At 41.6% G+C, this 21,264-nt stretch overlaps 1 protein-coding gene across 1 annotated transcript in view; it reads left to right on the top strand.

Annotated features, from left to right (window-relative positions):
• Positions 1-400: 400 nt before the first annotated feature.
• NCKIPSD (NCK interacting protein with SH3 domain) overlaps positions 401-21,264 on the top strand; it is a 158,187-nt gene continuing 137,323 nt past the window's right edge. The window contains exon 1 of the mRNA XM_042451691.1: positions 401-639. Within this exon, the coding sequence (XP_042307625.1) occupies positions 469-639 (171 nt within the window). The 5' untranslated portion in view covers positions 401-468. The remainder of the gene's footprint in view (positions 640-21,264) is intronic.

Here is a 21,264-nt window from a genome sequence, read left to right as displayed (position 1 = left end):
GGAGGACATTTGGCAATTCCTCCAGGTCCGAAGGTTGAAATGTAGGACAAGTTCCGGAAGGATAGGAGGAGGACAAGACACTGTGAAATGTAGGACACTCCAGCAAAAAATGTAGGACATGGCCAAATAAAAACACTTCATGGAAATGTAACTCCATGCTCAAAACAGAGGAATCCTTGGGAATTCTTGCTGGACAGAAGGGTGAAGTGTAGGACGTGTCCGGGAAAAGGAGGACGCGCCCGGCCACTTCCTCAGCCAGCCAGCCTTTTCCCATTCTTCCCCTTCGGCGCTTCTCCCAACAGGTGGCGCTGTAGCACCACAGAACGCAGCGGGGGGGCGTGGCTGCGCGGTGACGTGTCTGCGCGGGGGCGGGGCTTCGTGGTGGTGGCGGCGGCGCTCGGCGGTGTTTACATCAGAATCCCGAGGCGGTGGAAGGGGAAGGTTGTTGCGTCTCTGCCTCCCTCCGCCATGTACCGGGCCTTGTACGGCTTCCGCTCTGCAGAGCCCAGCTCCTTGGCCTTCGCGGCCGGGGAGACCTTCCTGCTGCTGGAGCGGAGCAACCAGCACTGGTGGCTGGTGACCCGGGCGGGCTCCGGGGAGACGGGCTACGCGCCGGCCTCCTACCTCCAGCGCCTCCAGGTCAGGAGGGAAGAAGGGGTGGCGAAGCTGCATCCACACTGGAGGAGTAACACGGGTTGGTAGCGCTTTGACTCTTTGTCTGGCCCAAGGCTGCTATGGAATTCTGGGAGTTGGAGTTTGTTGTGGGGTCCAGAGCGGAGTGGGCCCCACAACAAACTCCAACTCCCAGAATTCCATAGCAGCCTTGAGCCAGACAAAGACTTAAAGCCCGGCCAAACCAAAGCAGTTAAAGTGGAACGGTTCTAAAAACCTCTCCCTAAACTACAGATCCCAGGATTCCACGGGAGGCAGCAGGGATAACAGTTATGGTGACCCTAAGGTACTGAAGCTATCATGTGGGTTTCCTTGGCAAGTTTCTTCAGAGCGGGTTTGCCATTGTCATCCTCTGAGGCTGAGAGAGTGTGACTAAGTCACCGCAGTGGGTTTGCCTGGCAGAGCCAGGATTCGAACCCGTGTCTCCCAGAGAGTCACAGTCCAACACTCAAACAGGGCGACCAGAGGCCTGTCTCCTTTTTCAGAACCTGTCCTACATTTCCACCTTCTGTCCTGGTATCATTTCAAAACATCTTCCATTTTGAGCATGACTAAGAAGCATGGATTTATGTTTACGAGTGGTTCTAGGTCTTATTTTGTAACGGCCTACGTTTTTCTGCTCACCTGCTCAGTGCAATATAAACAAGGCAGGACCAACTGTAAAGAGCCACCCAAGACAGAGGCGGTGGTGGTTGTGTGCCTTCAAGGCGTTTCTGACTTATGGCGACTCTATAGGGTTTTCTTGGCAAGTTGCTTCAGAGGAGGTTTGCCGCTGCCTTCCACTGAGGCTGAGAGCATGTACTGCCCAAGGTCAGCCAGTGCATTTCATGGTCGAACAGGAATTGAACTGTGGTTTCCAGAGTCATAGTCCAACGCTCAAACCACTATGCCACACATTTTAAGAATTATTATTATTATTATTATTATTGCACGTGAACATTTGTGCAGCTGGCTTCTCAGTATCTGCACACGATGAGCTGGTGCAAGTTTTTGCAGGAGTGAAATACCCGGACCTTTTGCACAGCCTGGAGGCCAGCATTTGAATCTGCACTCAACCGTGGAAACCCACTGGGGGACGTTGGCCAAGTCACATAGTCTCAGCCTCAGAGGATGACAATGGCAAACCCCCTCTGAAGAAGCCCCCCCTCCCTTAGGGTTGCCATAAGAAGTCGAGAGCTACTTGAAGGCACACAACAACAGTGACAAATACTTTTGATAGGAAGGAGGAGAAGGGGTAAAGGAATTCTCAGTTTTCCCTCTCTTGAGCTGCTGGGCATATGCCCACAAGGGTGTGTACCATGTACATCTATAAAGGTCACTGGCGTTATCAGTTAAAGGTATCTCAACTTCACATGGATTGCCACAGAATTGGTTTCTTGTGCCAGATGGCTTTGCACTAGGGAGATAGGCTGCTTACACTTCATTGAGTAACCTTTTAGGAAAAGTCAACTGACATGACTCAAGAGCTTTGAAGGTGAGGGTGGGAGTCCTCCTTACAGGTATAGCCTTACTAAGAGCAAACTTGACTTACAGCTCTTGATACAGACTTTCCAGTGACCCTGTGTTGGTATTGCAGTGTTGTTGACCTTAAGAATTCATATTTGGAGGTTTGTCTTATTTATGACAAACTATGTCTATGAAAATGTCACTTCACCAAGATATGTTTTCTTGAGACTGTGGTCTTTTATATTGATTGATGTAATGTTTTCAAATGGATTGAATATTTTGGCAAACAATGCTGTGACTCCTTGTGTTAGCAACTGCACTATTTTGTAAAAATAACGGAGGAGGCAAAAAGAACGTGAGATCTGGGTTGGTGGGTGGCCTCTTCAGCTATTTTCATTCATCATTGTATGAGACAAAATGGAACATAATTACCTTGGTTGTGGACAGCGTGGAGAATGGACAGCGGGATAGTTTCTGAGGTGAGGATCATCAAAGACTTTTAGGCTACTCAAGCATCAGATAGCATAGGGAACCAACCATATATGCATTAGATATAAGCTTTCATACAGGACAGTGGAGCTGTAATAATGGCTAAGATCAAGGATGAGTTTCAGATTGCCTTGATTCTCTATAGCCACCTCGAGTCCCTTATATTGGGAGAAAAGCAGGATGTAAGAACTGCTCTGCTTAGGTCTCTCAACACAGAGCTGTGGCATTTCTGACTGAATCAGTCATTTTGTAATGCGGTCTTCCTCTTTTCTTCCTGCCTTCCACTTTACTGAACATTTTTATCTTTACCAAGGAGTAATAATACAAATCATGAGAAAAATCTAATCCTCCCATCTCTAGCTGTTGTGATTTCTGTGACATATCTTACACACCTGTTCCCCATGTGCAGAATGTGCAGCTCATTGGAGCTGAAGATTATTGATGTGGATGAAAAATGAAGTCATTTGTAATGCTGAGAGGCAAAAGGAAAGAAGCTATATGTCAGTTATTCCCAGAGAACGTTTGAGTTGGATGATGGCAATGATAAAGGACATAGAGCTTGATTATTGCCTGCATTACTTGGTTATGTTGCTGTATATGTTCCTGTGTGTGCTGTACACACACACACACACACACAACCAGACAGTTCCTTGGAGAATGGCTTCTGTATCTATGGAGAATGCTGTCACTTGGTGAATACCAAGAGCTGCAGGCCTTCTGTAATGTGGAATATTACAGAGAGAGAGAGAAGGAACAGGGGCTAATAACAGGCCTGTCCAACTACTGATCAGGGGGCCAGACAGCTAAGCTTGAACAAATGTTGTAACAATAGTGGCAGTAATTATAGCCAAGTCAGACATGTTAGCAATTATGGAAAGTGAAAGAACAGATTGCTTCAGCCCAAATAGGAACCAGCGTGATGAGTGATTACACCCTCTTTTTCAATGTGGGGGTGTATTTACTGGAGAATTCCTAAGGAAAGCATAAACACTGAAATGAGAATTAGCTGTAGAACGGATGCAGTTTGGACCAAAGTGTTTTGTTCTTATGCTGGTGATTTGGAGTTGTGCCTGAAATTACTGCTTTTTTAAAAAAATTAAAAAATCATGTTTTTGAGCATAATGGCTATAATTTATGCACTAAATGATAGGTGAGATGCAACATTTGTCATATAGTTTGCCTTTGCATAGTTGATTTTGTTTAAAAACTCGAGGGAACAAGAGTGAGATAATGGGGAGGTTTCCCATGGTGCTGTGGTCCTGATTCAGACCCCCCCCCCCCAAGCAACTGTTATTCATAATCGAAGTGAAGTGCTTCTGGTGCGAATGGAAGCTTTGTGAGTAGCAGGCATGGGGACAGGCAATTCCAGTTGAGGCCATGCGGGGCGGGGGGGGGCAAAGGGCTATCCACTCACTATTTCCAATCACATTCAACCCACTTACTCTTTCAAAGAAAAATGAACTATACAAGGCAAACTACACATTTATTTATTGAATTTATGTCCCGCCTTTCTCCTTGGTATGGGACTCAAGGTAGTTCACAGCAAAGTACAGCTGAAATCTTATTAATATAAAAAGATTTTAAAATTAAATAATGCTATTCAAAGCACAGAGCTAAAGCAATTTAAAACTCATTTAACACCAAATGTTACATAACAAATGCCGCATCTCATTTAGTCCTGAAAAATGCAAACATTTCTATCTGTCTTTTAGAGGGTGTGTATTTATAGGAACAGCTGTTAATTCTCTATGTTGCAAACTATTCTAGGTCATTCTTCAAGCCCTCTTCCAAGGTCTGGAGTGGTTTCTCCTTCTCCCCATACATCTATTACTCCAGTGGGACCAGATTCTGCACACTGCTTGGATTGGTAGAGACTCCTTTCTCTGCTCCCTCACTTTCTTTACCCATCAGAGTTGTGAGGCATCACACGTGACAATGGACCACATAGATAGCTTTCACCATTATGGTTCTTTTCAAGGCAACCATCAGGACTCTCACTTTGTTGTATCATGGGAATATCAGCTTCTATATCTGAGCAATTTCTCTCTCTCCCTCAGCTGCTGTTTCTACTATTTGCATTCTGCCTCATTCTACCCTGCCCTTGAAGTTCTGGAATTCTGAAGTTTGCTTCAAAGGGCATTTTTAGAACTCACCCATCCTTGTTTCAGTGCTGTTTCCCATAGTAAAGAGCTTCTTAGCCATATTGAACTGGTTCTGTAAGGAGGAAGAAATGGGACAAAATATAATTAAATAATTAAAATCTCAAAAAAGAGAGGGCTGAACAGTAGGTTTTGTTATAACATGAAAGTTGTGTTCCTACAAAACTCTGTGTTACAGTAATTCACATTCTAAAATTATAAGGACTTACGCAAGAAATTGGGTTAGGTGCAGGTTTCAAAAACATTATTTGTATTTAAGCTATTTAACTTAGCACAAATTTAATTTTGCAGACTATAAAATAAAATTGGCTGGTCTTGGGAGTTTGCCTGCCTGCCTGCATATTTATTTACTTCTGCCTCCTCCTCCTCCTCCTCTGCTGTTGCTACTACACAGAAACACAACACTTGGCTAGGTAGGCTCTCAGGAGTAGCAGCAAAGCTACATTTCCTTGCATTGCAGGAGTTGGTGTTTGGTTGGGGCAGAATTTCCCTCTTGACCTTTTCTCCTGCCAGTGGGAAAGAATGGATGGGTGTGTGTGCAAAGAAGTAATGAACATTCACATGGCCAGAGAAATTACTTAGTGGAAGGGCTGGCTTGGGTAGATGCAGGTAGATGGGGAACTGACAGGGCTCTTACTTCTTGGAACTGTTCAAGAGAGTTGGAGTTGCTGCTAAATAGCTGAGATGCGGAGAGGTGCCAATTCACCAGTTTTGAATGCTTGAGATAGGAATCAACCAATAACCAATTAAAAGTTAGTCTTCTGTGATTAGTGTTCCTCAATTAATTGTGTTATTGTCAGTTTGCATTGTAAAAACACATGTTACAGCAGAACTAACTGTAATTCTGTGCATACTTGGGGGAACCACAATTCAATTTAGTGGAACATGGCTTACATCAAACTTGTAAAGGACTAGGCTCCACGTGTGTTCAGTGGTTCAGTCTATTAGCTTAGGGTTGAATTGAAAATAAATTCCAAGTATTGAAGATCCTGAAGGAAAATGCATGCTTGGTACTGCCTTGTTAGGAATGATCAGTCAGAAACCTTGCTCTTGGGCCATGGCCAGGAAAGAGCCAGGCCAGAAGAGAGCTGTAGAAACTGCCTGTTTGGTGTTGCAACCAGTGGTGATGACCTTTCTCTAATTAATGGCACACAGGAGGGAACCAGGTTGCTCTGGGAAGAATGAAAATGAGAAATGATCATTTGATATAGACTAGTGATGGCGAACCTTTTAAGGACCGACTGCCCAAACTAAAAGGCCTTCCAGCATTGGGTGTTACCCGGTACTAGAGGTGGGACTTCTGGGGGGAATGGGACTTCTGTGGCAGGACTGCAATCCTCTGGGGGCGGGACGTCTTCCCCTCACTTTCCCGGGCCTTCAGTTGCCTCTCCAGAGACAGCAGAAGGCCCGGGGGTGAGGGGGGAAAAGAGGAATAGGCGTGTGCCGGTTCCTTGTCTTCCCCGTCCTCTGGGCCTTCAGTTGTCTCTCCAGAGGCAGCTGAAAGCCTGGGACAGCCAGGAAGGAGGAGGAATAGGCGCGCACCTGTTCCTCCTCTTCCCTGCCCTCCGCGTGCCACAAAAATGGCTTTATGTGCTATAGGTTCGCCACCACGAATATAGACATTGGCTTGCTTGACCTGGGGATGATCAGTGCCAAATCAAAAGAAGGTTGCTTTATAGTCATATATTTTCTTGACATTTCTTAACATAGTCCCATCCATCTGGATGTGTCCTTGAGGTTGTATTTCATATGCTGATTTGTCTTGCTGTGGATTGAGGTTAACTGTAGACAGTTTGTGAAGATTCATTTGTAAGTTCTCTTACAACATCAGATATTTTTTTAATGAACAGTATTTGTAACTTCAGGATTAATTGTAATTAGGAATGATAAGTACATAGCAAGTCCAAGTTCCCCAGGAAGTCAGAGTCTTCTCCCTGACCTGATAGGAAGCTAAATGTCATACCATCTGCATAAGCATGCAACTAAAAAAGCAAAATAAAATAAAATAAAAATAAAAAAATAAAAAAATCAAATTATTTTTGATTTACATTAAACTTGTTGCTTCCCAATGGACTCAAATGCATTCTAGCTCCATTTTGTTTTTATTTTTAATCTACAAACAGAAGGCTACCACACAGTTGTCCATCTGTATCACTTTCCTTGTGGTTGGGATGCTCTGTATTGAACTTTGACAGGATTTGTCCTCTTAGAAGCCAAGTGGAAACCCTATTTGTGGATTAGTGGTGCTTTTAATTACTACCACTTCCTCTCTAGATAGGATGGAATTGCAAATTGACTATAGCACATAGTCCTGAACATGAGCTCTTTTCACAAGAGGTTATTTTATTGTTTGAATGTGTTCCAGTTCCAGGATTCTAGCTCTTCTGGCACACTTTGTATGGGTGTTTTAATTATATAGCAACTCACTGTTAATTGGTTTGGTGCTCTACTTGGTTAATTTAGTCATAACTCCCTTTCTTACCAGCCGGAAGACATTTCTCCCAAGAGTCCATTTTGGTAAGTACTTATAGTGGAATTTAGTTGACCTAATCAGAACTTCCTATATTGCAGGATAATTAGTCAGTGACTTCAAAGATATGTTAGCTTCACCATCTATTGGTTTTGAATCAAAACAAGATGCCCTTTGTTAAAATGTGAATAACACAACCTGAGACACCAGATGCTAGGAAGCAGTCTGTCATCTGTTGAAAATTAATACTAACTTCTTAACACCGTTTTTCTAAATTCTCTCCATTATTTTATTATCTTTGCTCAGTTGTCCAGCTGCTGTGATCATGTATAAATATTAACACTTAAAAGTGGTTAATATGATGATTGAAAAGTTCCTTGAGTTTGGCTCTTTGGGGCTTTGTGCTTAATTTACTTTCAAAGAAAGGTGCTTGGTTCAAGTGGGATTTTCAGAGTGGACGTTTTGGCATGCAGATTTAGAACTGAAGATGAAGGTGAAAGGTGTTGTTGCAGAAATGATAAATCGGACACACTAGACTAAAGCCAACTATTCAGCAGTGGTATAAAGCAGTACCACTCCCATGGTAATCCCTGAACTGTTGTCTGTCTCTGAGCTGTTGATTGGTGGTTTCCTGGTGTCAGGAAAGAAACAGTTACAGCTGATAGGCACAAATATGGTGCTGGTCCCTGGCACATTGGACAAAAACAATTGCCATTACCTATCAGCTTGAGAACCACTGGCATAAACAACATAGATACGTTATAATTGCTTGAATGTAGATGGCTGCTGGCAAAATATCAGGAATAAATTCTTCTAGAATATGGCCTCATAGCCCCCCCAAAAGTATAATGCTTTATATATTCAAAAAACATGCCAAGTAAAAGGCTGCATATCTATGGTATAGAAAGCTTGTCTGTTCCCATATCAAGTTGACCCTGCTTGAAGGTTATGTGCAGATGCGCTCTTTAGTGTGCCTCCTCTGGTCTGAATTGTATCCATTGACTATCTGGGGAAGTCTCTTTTTGACTGTACAGCCCCATTTTTCTAACAATAAAATCCTTCTCCCAAGAATGTCACTTGACACTTGCATTGTTAACTTTCGTGTATCATGCAAAACCACTTTTATTTGTTCCACCTTGTAATATAGTCCCAATGCAATTTTAGTATTGTTAGATATTTTTGTTATTTTGCTGGTTTTATCTTTTAAATGTAGTGGTGGTGGTGGTAGTAGTAGTAGTAGTAGTAATGTGTGTATGTATGTTTATTTGTACTATGTCCTGAAATCAATATTGAGGAGAGATAGCATAAAAAGTATTTAAAGGAAATAGAAATAAAATTACAGATATCCTAAAAAATGGAGCATATATTCATTGCTGACTTAGGGGCTGGACAGACCGCCCCTTTCAGCACTGGATCGGGTCTGCTGCAACTACATGCCATGCCCCTGATCTGGCCTTTCCACAGTTTTTGCGCCACGGAAAAGGTGTCATAGCTACTGGTGCCGCAGCTTTTCAGTACTCCTTTGATGCTGCATCATCTGGATGCAGCACTGGAGGAGCACTATGACACCTTCCATGTAGTGAGGACAGCATGCCTCCACCCCAGTGGCGGCCTTAATGGCTGGTCTGTCGAGGCTGTTAGGTAGTTTTCTGAGCTATCACTGTATTGAGAATTGGCACAGGTTTACTGCCAAATCCATTGTTCTAATTTTTATAGTGTCAAAAAAGGATATAGTAATTTAAGGAAATAGTGTTTAGCCACATAAAAATGATGTGCGAGGGGACTTGAAAAGCATGAAGAATACTTCAAGTGTGCTTCTATTAGGACTGGAGAGTAATGTGTAGAATCCCTTTGAGTCACTTTATAACTTAAGTGAGCTTCTATTGCTTTCAGTCTGGTGATGCTGGAGTGTTGAGGGCTCAGAGCATGCCAGTAATAACATCTGGAAATGAACCAAATCTTTCTTAGGCAGCCTGTGTTTGTTTGACCATGGAGTGGCTTAAGGGATCAAGAGCTGTCTGTTCTTACAGCTCTTCATTTAATAAGAATATTGATACTGATTAGTGGCAAGGTGCTAAGAGATCATTTTTGTTGCCATGCTCACTGCAAGAACATTGCATTTAATGATAAACGACAGTCTGCTGAGATGAAAGAATATGTGTTTCCAGTGAGAATCACCTTTGCAAAAAATAACCTGGCAGCTACCTTCATTAATAATGCAGTCAGGTTCCAGGTAAACTCCACATGCTATAAGAGCTATAATCAAAGGGAAGAAAACCTCCTCACTGATAGAACTTCCCAGTGGGAATGATGAACCAAGATTGCAGCAGGCCAGTTGAAATTATGCTATTTAAAGTGGGATCCTCAGTATAAAGTATTTGAACTGCTAGTGCAACACAACCTTTCCCAGTTCTCTTTCACATCTCAACATAAAGAGAAAAATGCACAACAGTGTGTATTAGCAAATATTTTCTCAGAAGTGTGTATTTTTCCAGAATATGACCATGTTTCTGCATCTTGTTAAATTTGTGTGTATGTTTGCCTATCAACTTGCAGCAACCCCATGAATTATGTAGGGTTTTCTTAGGCAAAGAACACTCAGAGATAGTTTTAGCCAGTTCCTTCCTCTGAAATACAGACTACAGCACCTGGTTTTCATTGGCAGTCTCCCATTGAAGTACTAACCAAGGCTAACTCTGCTTAGCTTTCAAGGTCAAATGGAATCTGGATGATATCACATGATAATTTTTGCAACTCTAATCCAAAGTCATTCTGGGCCCAACCATGCGAATTCACGTTATTACGTGATAGATTATCACACACGAGGTGCTACAAATGCTTAGTAGAGTATTCTCTCTAGGAATCTGTAGATCTTTCAGTGCAATTTTTAGTTAAAGTTGACCATAGAGTTGCACTGGAGGACCTATATCTTCCTAGAGAGAACATATTAATCAAATCCACGAATAATCAAATCTCCAAATATCAAAGCCACAAATATGGAGGGATGAGTGTATATCTTTCGCTTTCTCTCTGTGGCAGTAAAAGCAAGAGAGTCTTGGGTTCCTTAAATACCATTGAACCTATTGTGTCATAAATGCTCATGAACTACTAGTGCATGCTGGCCCATTTTTATTAGTGATTAAATTTTATCCAGCTTTTCTACTGAAAAGGGTAATCAAGGAAGCTAATAACACAGTCCAAATAAAGGAAGTACAGTTAAATCCTTAAAATAGTTTTGACATTCATAAATAAAAGATGGCAATACCCAGCCAGTTAAAACTCTTTCAACAGTAAATCTATCTGAATGCCAAAAGCCTGGTCTGCACAGAAAAGCAAACAGAGAAGGCCTAGCTTCCTTTTTTCAGGGAGTTCAGAGTTTGAGAACAGCCACTGAAAGACAACACCATGATTAATTTGTTAGTCTTTTAAGCTGCCCTTAACTGGAGCTTGGAAAAGTTTCTTTTTTGAATTGCCTTCTCAGAATGCCCCAGCAAGCATGTCTAATGGCTGTAGTCCATATTTTCAACCGCGAGTCACAATACTGCCCCCATTTGTCATTTAAAGAATAGGTGATTTCTGTTGATAATGCCACATCTCATATTTGACAGTGGAAGGAAGAAACTGATAGCACAGGGCTAGGCAACCTTTTTGAGCCAGGGGCCGGGTTGCTGTCCCTCAGACAACTGGGGGGCCGAAGCGGGGGGAGCTTCCACCCTCCGGGGGCGGGGCTGTGTGCCGGGGGTGGAGCTTCCACCCTCCGGGGGCAGAACCGCATGCCAGGGGCGGAGCTTCCACCCTCCGGGGGCAGGGCCAGCGCTGGAGGCCGGCAAAAGAGCCGGCGGGGGCCGCCAGCGCTGGAGGCCTCCACCTCTTTGCTGGCCCCTGAGGGGGCCCCAGACCCTGTCAGAGACCGGCAAAAGAACCGGCTGGGGGCACCAGCGCTGGAGGCCTCCTCCTCAGGGGCCCTTCCTCCACCAAAGCTCCCTCCCTCCGCCTGCGGCAATCGGCAGCAGGACCGGGCTGGGGCTGGTCCTGCTGCTTCCACGGGCCGGATTAGGCCTGAGGGCCGGGGATTGCCGACCCCTGTGATAGCGAAACAGCATCTTAGGGATCCTGATGTAAATGATAGGAAACTGAGTGGCAGGCGTCCCATTTCCTATTAGTTGTGTATTGTAACAAAAGCAAAGATATTTTTGCTTTACTTGGCATGCTGCATTAAAATTAACTTTCTGGGTGTGTGTGCCACTAATGTAGTTACAATCCTGCCACATCTCCCTGCCCACTTGTGAAATTGGCTATATGTGCCATCCCTCTTTCCTAATGTTAACATTGCATCAGGGAAAGGAAAGAATACAGGTGTCATAATATTCCTGCATTTCTCCTGTTGAGAAGTTTAAGCGTTTTTAGATGGAGCGGTGAGATCTGCCAATGTAGCAGCGGTATTATTTACAGATGTATGAAGGAAAGTGCTGTAGCATTAAGGGAGTGGAGGTGCAGCTCCACAGGCAGCTCAAAATCTACGGGAAACTGCTGTTTGCCTCAAGCAAGTGGCAGACGACATGGCTGGCAATTACAATTTGCCAGTGGTCTGATGAAGGCAATCTGTTACAAGAATTCTGTACTTGTAGTATGGGGAAAAGTTTGCTCCTTGGTAACTCTCCATGTTCCATAATACCTGTATGTATTGTGATAATGGCTCATATGAGGACAAAGGTAGATTGAGGCTCCCCCCCCCCCTCCCGCCATTTCATATTAGCTGCATCCGGTTTCCTGATGAAATTTTCCTGTGAAATTTATTTGTCTGGGAAGATTTCGTCTTTGGGCAGTTAGTAATGTAGACAAGTTAGTAATGTTTATGTACAGTGCTGTGCAAATCTATAGCACTATATAAATAAATAAATAAATAAATAAATAATGTAGAAAAGGACTACAGTAAATGTGTATGTGTGTAGGGTTAAATCTCTTCTCTACACATGGTACATTTCTTGATTCAGATCAAGCTTTCCACTACCACCACATAACTTAAGAGTTGTTGAGAATGTCCCAGTGGTGTGAACTATAATAAAGTATTTGCCATGTATGAAAATCCTTGAAATAGTTGTGTAAACACCATACAGAGCTGGTGGGTTACCAATTCTACAGCTGCACCGATACTGGCAGTATTTAATGTAAGCAAACCTTTAGTGTCTAGAGTATTACCTAGGTTACAGGAGATGGGATTTTAGGTCAATGCTGCAGAAGGGAACAATGAAGCTAACAGGTGTTACAGCTAAGAAGTAAGAAGTGGGTACCTGGCAGCTGCATTCAGTTAATTGCCTTGTGTTAGAGGACAAGTTCAACAATAAATGCTGCCAATAGCTTTAATGCAAAGCAGATGTTGTGGAAGCAAATGCAGCTGAAGAACTTCACAGCTTCTAATTAAATGGGAGGGTGCCAGTTACTGGAATATCTCAGTGTATAAGAGTGATACTTAAATAGGTTGTGAACAGCCAAAAAGTGTGGTGACTACAACGGAGACTTTTCATTGGTAACAGAGAATAATTTATTGGAGAAGACAGAGATTTTATATGAAGTAATAAAAAAAATCAATTTAAAGGCTTCCTCAGGAGAAAGGAATTTATCCTTTGTGTCAAGGAAGTGAATAGTTGCTGATGAGGAAAGAAAGCTCAATTTAACGAATGAGGGTCTTATGGGTAGGTTAAACAGTCCATACGTTATCTTAATAGTGAAACATGTAATCACTTAATGGGAATCTGGATCCCTTCCAAATTTTAGCTTTTACGCTATGATGGTTTGAGCTATGCCATATCTACACAGAATTTCAAGAAAAGGCATTCTTGTCTACTGTTCATAGGATTGTTGTCTACTTTCTTCAAGAATGAGTTGAAGAAGGCAGTTTCTGCTGGCATTGCCTAGTTTCTCTGTCTATAAAAGTTAAACAGCCATTGAAAATTTTATCTGTTTTGAAGTTCTGAAATCCATGGCATATGTACAAGTAGCCAAATAAGTGCAGAGTTCCACTTGCATGCCAGTTTGCATAAGGATCTCGCCATGTAATGCAGATGAATTTTGTCCATTGCAGTGTAACTCTGGAGGGAAAAGAGTTTGTGTTCAATGGGTCAATGCATCAGAAATCTGTGGAGAATTTCTTTAGCAAATGCTTTGTTATAAGTATTTCTTCCCAGTTACATAAAAAACCCAGTTGCTTTTGGAATAGCTGGCCTCAGATGGGTGAATGAAGTCTGTCTTTTGAGCACTGTGGGTTTTCTTGGTGCCATTAAAACTTTTCTTTCATGTTACACCATCAGAGTATTTCACATGACCGATTGTAGAAAGAGTCTTTAAAATGTGAGTGACCAGAAATAGCCTAGTTTTGAAAGGAGGTAAAACATTGTGGAGAAACTTTAAATTGGAGAAATAATTCAAGGTTAAAGGGGAGTGCCGATGCTCGCATGATATATGAGAAGGAATGGTAAAATAAGAGGGAAAAGGAGGATAGAAAGGGATAGGTTTAGGGTGAGGAAGCAGTAATGAGAGACTTTTCCAGGTAATGAATAAAAGGGGATATTCAACCAGAACAAGAGGTCACTCTTGCAGTGAAGTGACTGTGTGGGGAGGGGAGGGGGTAAGGGCAATGGACAACAATAAATGTGGATCAAAGGTAAGGAAAGTGTGTTCCTTCATATGTTGCTGGATTCCAGGTCTCATCAGTCTAAGTTGGCATGGTTGTTGGTTAGGGATTATGGGAGTCATAGTCCCATTTGTATACATTGTTTTCCCACATCTCTGAAATTATGGAAAATATCTTCTGTGTAAGAGACTAAAGCAGTGCTTATCGGAAACAGAATGATTTCAGAAATTTGAGATGGAGTGACTAGGTTCTGAGGTGGAGTGACTGTCCATATCCTTATGATCTGAGCAGAGCTTGACACTCTGAGTTTTCCCTCTGTTTGTAATGTCCAAGCATAAACCCCATTGGCTGCCAGGGAGTATCCCTGTCTTTCTCACATTTTTGCAAACCTACTAGGTTGTTGAGGGATGGGAGAAGGTAGAGATGGTGCTAAGACCCATGGAAGCTTCTATGCTGTTCTTGGAAAAATAAATGAGGAAAATGATGGGAACTGATACTGTTGATCAGGGGTTGGAATTGATTTCAAGGATGGGTTTAATATATCACATTGATCATGATATCTTTTTGGATTAACTTAATGGGATGAGAATATGAGACTTGGTTTCACAATGGTCCCACTCCTATCTGCATGGCCAGTTCATGAGAATAGCATTGGAGGAGTCTTACTCAGTCCCATGGCTATTAAGCTGTGAGGTCCACAGGGTTCCATCTTATTTCCCTATACTCATCTATATCTATATGAAGCTACTGGATGAGGTTATTATGAGTTTTTGGGCTGGGTGCCGTCAGCATGCTAATGACATTAAGCTGAACTCCATATTATCATCAGACTGGACAGATGCTGGAACAGTGCTTGGGTGCTGTAATGGGATGGATGAGGGCCAGTAAACTGAAGCTGAAATCCAATAAGAAGGAAGTTCTGTGAAGTGTTGGTTCTTGAGTCCATGACTTGGCTAAACAGGCTGCTCTTGATGGGGTTGCATTCTCATGTAAGGAGCAGTTTGTGGGTATTCCTGGGCCATCTTTGTCACTAGAGGCCCAAATGGACTCCATGCTAGCAGTGCTACATAGCAGATTCAACTGGTGCTTCAGCTATGGCCTTTCTTGAATAGAGCTAACCTAATCTGCCTCCAGATTAGAGTACATGGAGCTGCCCTTGAAGATGACTTGAAAGCTGCAGCAAGTGCAAAATGCAACAGCTTGATTGCTGACTGGAAGGAAAAGTGAAGGGCAGTAAAAAGAGAGTAAGACCACATGCCAAATGGCTGAGCTCAGTTAGGAAGGTCACAGGACTGAATTTGCAGGATGTGAGCAGAGCAGTGGAAGACAGGGAGTCTTGGTGATGTCTCATCCACAAGGTCACCATGAGTTGGGGCTGACTTGAGGGCAGTTAGCAACAACAACAAAAGGGTAGTACTAGCTGACATATCCATTGTACAATATTAGATAATACTTTTTATTTACATATTTATATTTCACTCTATGCCACAAGATCTTAGGGCAACATATGAAAGAAATAAATTTAAAACAATTCATGGCCATTTTTAAAAATGAAAATGTTAAAGCATATTGAAAAATTAAAACAGGTTATGCTTGAAGCTGGTTCATAAATCCTTATTTGATAAACCAGATTGGCATGTGTCATGTCTGAAGTGAATGCTGGTATATATTGGACTGCAATTCTGTGACCATTTACTTGTGAGTAACCTCTCCTGAACTCAGCAGCATCAATTTCACAGAAGTTACATATAAGATTACACTGTTAAAAGGTGGAATTATATTGGAACTGATGAAAAGAAAAACAGGGTTGGGAAAAGGGGGAGGCTTTTATCTTAGTGTCTTAATCATGGTTTGAATTAGACAGTGTTAGATTTTCAATGAGCTGAAGTGAGGGGTTTTTGCTGTTCTTTTGATTGGACACTTTTTGTCTGGGAATTTGATTTCTAATTGCCTAGTTTCAGACTCTAGTGTGATTAAAAATGGGTTATTTTAATCCATGTACAATGAAGTTAATACACATTCCCTTGGTGGATGAGAGGATTTTTTGTGACAAAGGAGGTACCACTGCAATGCCCATTCTAAAAAAGATCTGTTTTTCCTAGTTTATTAGTCTAATTTTCAGTAGTCTCTTTAGAGACGATGAAGTCACTACCCGTGGATTATTGCAGTTTTTGTAGTTTCTGCATTGCTCTGATCTCCCTGCCTTAATCAAAGTCTCTGAGGATCAAGCTCAGTTCTGACAGCTCTATTATATTTGCGGTTAAAACCTTTGTTGTTTCTTTCCTGTGCCAAAGAGGGCAAAATAAAAATCTTAGTGGAAGTACCTACAGTTGGGAAGGCAGGCAATTAACACTCTTTGATCAGGTGAAGCTGAGAGAGACCCTTTCCCCATCTGTGTGCTTGTCTCTTTCCCCTTTGATCCTGTGGGACTCACAAAATCTATGGAGGAGGTTGGCCCAGTGTCTTGCAGTACAGTCCTAACTCAGATGTAAATTCCACTTTTCTCAGTGGGCTTGCTGTCTGGTAGGTTTGGATCAGTTTGTAACCTCAAGGTAGTAGTAAAGACATTTTTAAGAATTTCCTCTGCAATGTTCTTTTGCTGTTTCTGCACAGTTTGGGAAATTTCAGACCTTGTGATTCGCCAAATCTTAGTGCTATATTTTGTTCATTGTTTCATATGGAACTATTGTACCAGATCCATGCTTGAGACATCTTGTTTGCTCAGCATTTTACCATTTATAAAGCTTGAACATTTTATTTGATCAAAGATTAGAAGGCTTTCCATTTCTCTGATATTTGCCATTGGAAATTTATTCAATGAAGGGTATAATTTGGATAATTTTCAAGGAAGTAACAGTGTTAGCCTGTTGCAGCATAGAAACTAACAAAGTCTTGTAGCACTCTAAAGACCTGACAAGTTTTATTTAACATGAGCTTTGCCCAAACTGTACAGATAAATCCCATGATGAATGTCTATTTTTTAGCAGCCTAATAATTTTACACTGAAATGATGGGGACGTTGTTCATGACCAGGTGTTGTGGTTTTTTGGGGCACACATTCATAAATCTATACATTAAAAGTCTACTTTTGGCATGCCACACATTCAGATATGTTGTAGAGGTTTCTCCTTCCTGGTTTGGTGAACATCCATCGTGTAGCTCAGTGTTTTTAACAAATGCCTCATAATGGAAATGGAACATAACACAGTGCCTGTCTCTCCTGTTGCCTCATTGATTCTTGGTGGAACCTGTACCACAAATGTAGCATTCAGCCATTTTTCAGGCCAGGTTTATTCTGACCAGCTGCTGGCTATATTGGTACAATTACAGCTATTTTGAGAGGTAATGGAATCCAAGACCCAGCAGCATGAACCGTGAAGCCATGTTTTTTGGGCAATATGGGCTGCATTGGCTGGCAAAAGATGGATAAACTACACTAGTGCCAGCCAGGATGTGGGGTGGTGGTGGCAATGGCAGTAGCTTATGTCTTTGTGTGTGCATGTGTGGAAATAAAGTGGGGAGGGTGCTGCTCATTTCTGTTTCATTAAAAGTGTTATGTTCATTGTACAGTTACAGCAATTTGACCCCATTTTGACTGTTATAGCTTCATCTTAAAGAATCCTGAAATGTGTAATTTAAGGAGGTATTCTAGATTATCTGCCAGAGGGCCATAGTGGAATCTTCCAAATTACAACAGCAAAGCTCTCTGGCTAAACACTCTACACACCACATCAAATTACAAACTCCAGGGTTCCCTAGTATGGAGCCATGACAGTTAAAGTGAGATCAATGTGATATACAGTATCTCTGTGGCATTGCTGAATTCTAAGAGAGATGGAAAAAAGAAAGGAGATGCTGCTTCATGTTCATGAGGGCAGCAGTGTGTATGTATGCAAGAGTAAGAAGGTAATCTGAGTGCTACATTTGTATGAGAGGGAATTCACATTAGTCATGTCATCCTGGCTTCCCTGTGTGTACATCTTTCCACATAATTTTTTGACTACATGAATCTGTTCTGTGACTTTAGCTGGGGTCTTTGAGTTGTTTTGCTTCTTGAACGATTGACAAACAATAAAGATAAGGAAAAAAAACAGAGGGACATTTACAAATGACCCACCACATCAAAGTTCAGTTAACTATTACAGAGCTGTAGCTAAATCAAAATTTTCATATATTTAATTCTGGGAATATTCTTTTCAAAAAGAGAAACTCTATGATTTTTGTTTTAAGGCTGTAACAAATTAACTTATGCACCAGAAAACAAAGGTATTGTGCACTTTTACAACCAGATTGAGGCTATAGCAAATGTATGCTGTGGTCCCAATCTGGCCTTTGCAGGGCACAAAAAGCTTTTTGCAGCTCCTTTTTGTGCCCTGCAAAGGGTGCAATAGCAGCAGCTTTACAATGCTCCTTTGGTGCTGCATTGTGCAGATGCAGCTACAGAGGAGTAGCGTAATGTCATGCGCTATGTGGTGTGGCACATGTCATCACACCATCCAGGAGCAGAGCCAGGGCGTGTGTCATATGGATGCCACACCCCAACTCCGCCCCCAGCCTGACCTTTCACGCTGGTCTGCACAGCCCCTAAGGCACTCCTTAATTTCTAACCAATGGAAACAGCAAATGTTCTCTGTTCTACACCCTCCCATATTGTGTTCACTTACAGTTTAGCCTTCCTACAGCTGTATTTTCCTTTTGTTTGCTGTTTTTTTATAGGTTTAGAGAAGCACATTTGCAGTACTCTGGTTCCAACCTAGATAGCCCCATGATGGCTAGATTTTAAACAGATGCAGAATGTGATTGTGGACTGCAGAAGTCTTGTTTACTTGGCCCTGGCCTGGTATTTCTATATTTATTAAATCTATAGTCTGCCTTTCCATTAAAAATAGTGATTAGTATGACTACCAATAATAAAATTCAGGTTAAAACATAAAAACAAATCAGTTGAAAATGCAATATTAAAAATGCACTCTTTTTTATCTGTTAAAATCAAATAAACATGCTAGCTTAAAAACCCAACTTGTCTGAATCAAAATCTCTTTGTGTAGCTATTCTTGCTGGTAGTTCTGCACAGCTGCATCTGAATCTGCCCCACCCTTAAATATTAATACCGTGTTATATGTAGTTAGATGGGTAGCCATAGCATTGGTTTCCTGTTACTGTAGAAGGATAAAGGCAGCAGGTTGAACTGGAGATGGTTTGTCTGAAAGTGACAGCCATTTCTCATATTTTGCATTTTACAAATAGCTTACTTGGGAAGACTAAATAATTGTGACAAACAAATACAGACAACATACTGTACTGACCTGGCTTCTCAATAAGAGTAGCAACATAAAGTACAGTAACCAATGTAGAAAAGATGTTTGCCAGAAATTCTAACGGTTGGAACAGCGTAGCTCCTGGAGCTATGAACAGAGAAGCTAAAATATTCTAGGCCAGAATAGCTGAGGCTCCCCTTCTACCCTGCTTGTTCATACAAGAATAACCTGGCATGCCGTGAATTGAGAGTAAATCTGCCAACAAGCAATCTGTGAAATTCACACCCACATCATACTGTTGTGGATATAGGCATAATACTGTGGCTCTAATGAGATTGCAAAAGGGAAGTGATCATTTTTGTGCTCAAGAGTGCCTGCTGCTGTAAAATTTTCTAAGCAAAAAGGTTTGTATAAATGTCCTTTTCTTGGCTGCCCTTGAATGCCAGGATTAGGCCATGCTTGTACTTAAAAATGTAGAAGACACCCCTCCACCCACATCCACAATGGATCATCCTGAAGGATATTGTTTTGACCAATATCCTGTTTCCAAAAACAGTAGCATCTCAGAAATTGCCTTGGAGCTCATAGGCAAAGCATGAGAATCCCCTCCTCTAATTGTTTTTGCCCCAGTCCCACCCACTGGTATTCTTCAGAGTAAATCCAGAGAGAATGGATCATATTCTCTCTGAATTTATCTAAATCCTTTTTAAACCTAAGCCACATTTTGTACAGCATTGAATTCCAAAAGGATTTGTTGAGTCCAGCATCCCTGTCTTCGTATTGTCTTAGCCAGATGTGCTGAGAATCACACAGAAGATGTTAAAAGGGAAGAAACCTCTTCTGTCATATGACTGGTATTTAGATCTACTCAGCCTCACAAGCTACAGGTTCATTCCATGCAGCCATTATAACAAAAATAATAGTAAAAAACCCCTGTTGATTATCTTATCTCCAACAAATGTATCCAACCATCTTTTAAAGTAGAGATGTGGCTATTATAACAAATTATAGCAGGGAATGCAATATACACACTTAAGCTAGTACAGAATTGAGAATGGGGTGGGGGGGGGTGGGGAGAGGATTCTTTCTGCTTTCTAACTGCCAGAATGTCAAAAATACTGTAATTCAGCTGCATTTGTATCAGCATTCTTATCCAAAAGATAATTGTTCTGTTGCTGTAGTTGTCTTTGTAATTACTGTAGCTAAACACCCATTGTTTTAACCAAAAGTCCTAGTGTTTCATAATTCATGATAATTAAAGTTTATAATCTCTTAAATGATTTTCGTTTTTTTCCAGTTTGAATACAGATAAGCTGTATGTATGACACTCTGAACAGGAACAGTGTTCAGTGAAGAAAAATACTGCATTTTCCGATTGGGTTCTCAGATGTAAATTATGTTGGCTGTCCAAGGCATGTTCCATAAGCCAGTTTGCGTTCTGTGAGCACAAATAAATGTTCACGTGGGGACCTGTTTGCATGTAACATTGGAGCATGGTTGTTGTTCTGTCCTTTCAAGTTGTTTTTGACTTATGGTGAGCCTCTCATGGGATTTTCTTGGGAAGATTTGTTCAGAAGCGGTTTGCCCTTGCTTTTGTCTGAAGCTGAAAGAGTGTGACTTGCCCAAGGTCACCCAGTGGGTTTCCATGGCTGAGGCAGAATTTGAACTCTGGTCTCCAGAGTCTTAGTCCAACCACTACACCATGCTGGCTCTGTGCAGCATGGTAAACCTATTGACAGAAGCTGCACTGGCGACAATATTGAGTAGCATTACCTGATATTACCTTGTTTTCACAAGCTTAGAAAAACAGAAAATGTTGGGGAAAACATGAGTTCCACCCTCTTATGTCCCAAAGCCCCTGTTGTTGTTGTTGTAAAAATGAGAAAAATGCTTATGGAATATTATGGAATATTTTCTTTTGGAATGGTTGCTAAAATATTTAACACAACGTATATTTCTACCATCTATGGGGTTTCTAAAAGCTATGTAGCAGGGAAGCTTATTTCAATTCCTGGTTTTTGGTTTCCTTTTCTAAGTTCTTTTCATAAGAGGCAGTGCTTTATGACTGTCACTATGGAGGACTAGAGGAGAATTGTTTTTATTTGTTTTACTGTACTTAGTTCAAGGTTTATTCTGTCT

The sequence above is a fragment of the Sceloporus undulatus genome, chromosome 2 (assembly GCF_019175285.1).
Source record: "Sceloporus undulatus isolate JIND9_A2432 ecotype Alabama chromosome 2, SceUnd_v1.1, whole genome shotgun sequence".
Lineage (NCBI taxonomy): Eukaryota > Metazoa > Chordata > Lepidosauria > Squamata > Phrynosomatidae > Sceloporus > Sceloporus undulatus.
The sequence above is the reverse complement of the archived record's forward strand: the minus strand, read 5'-3'. Positions and strand labels throughout refer to the sequence as shown.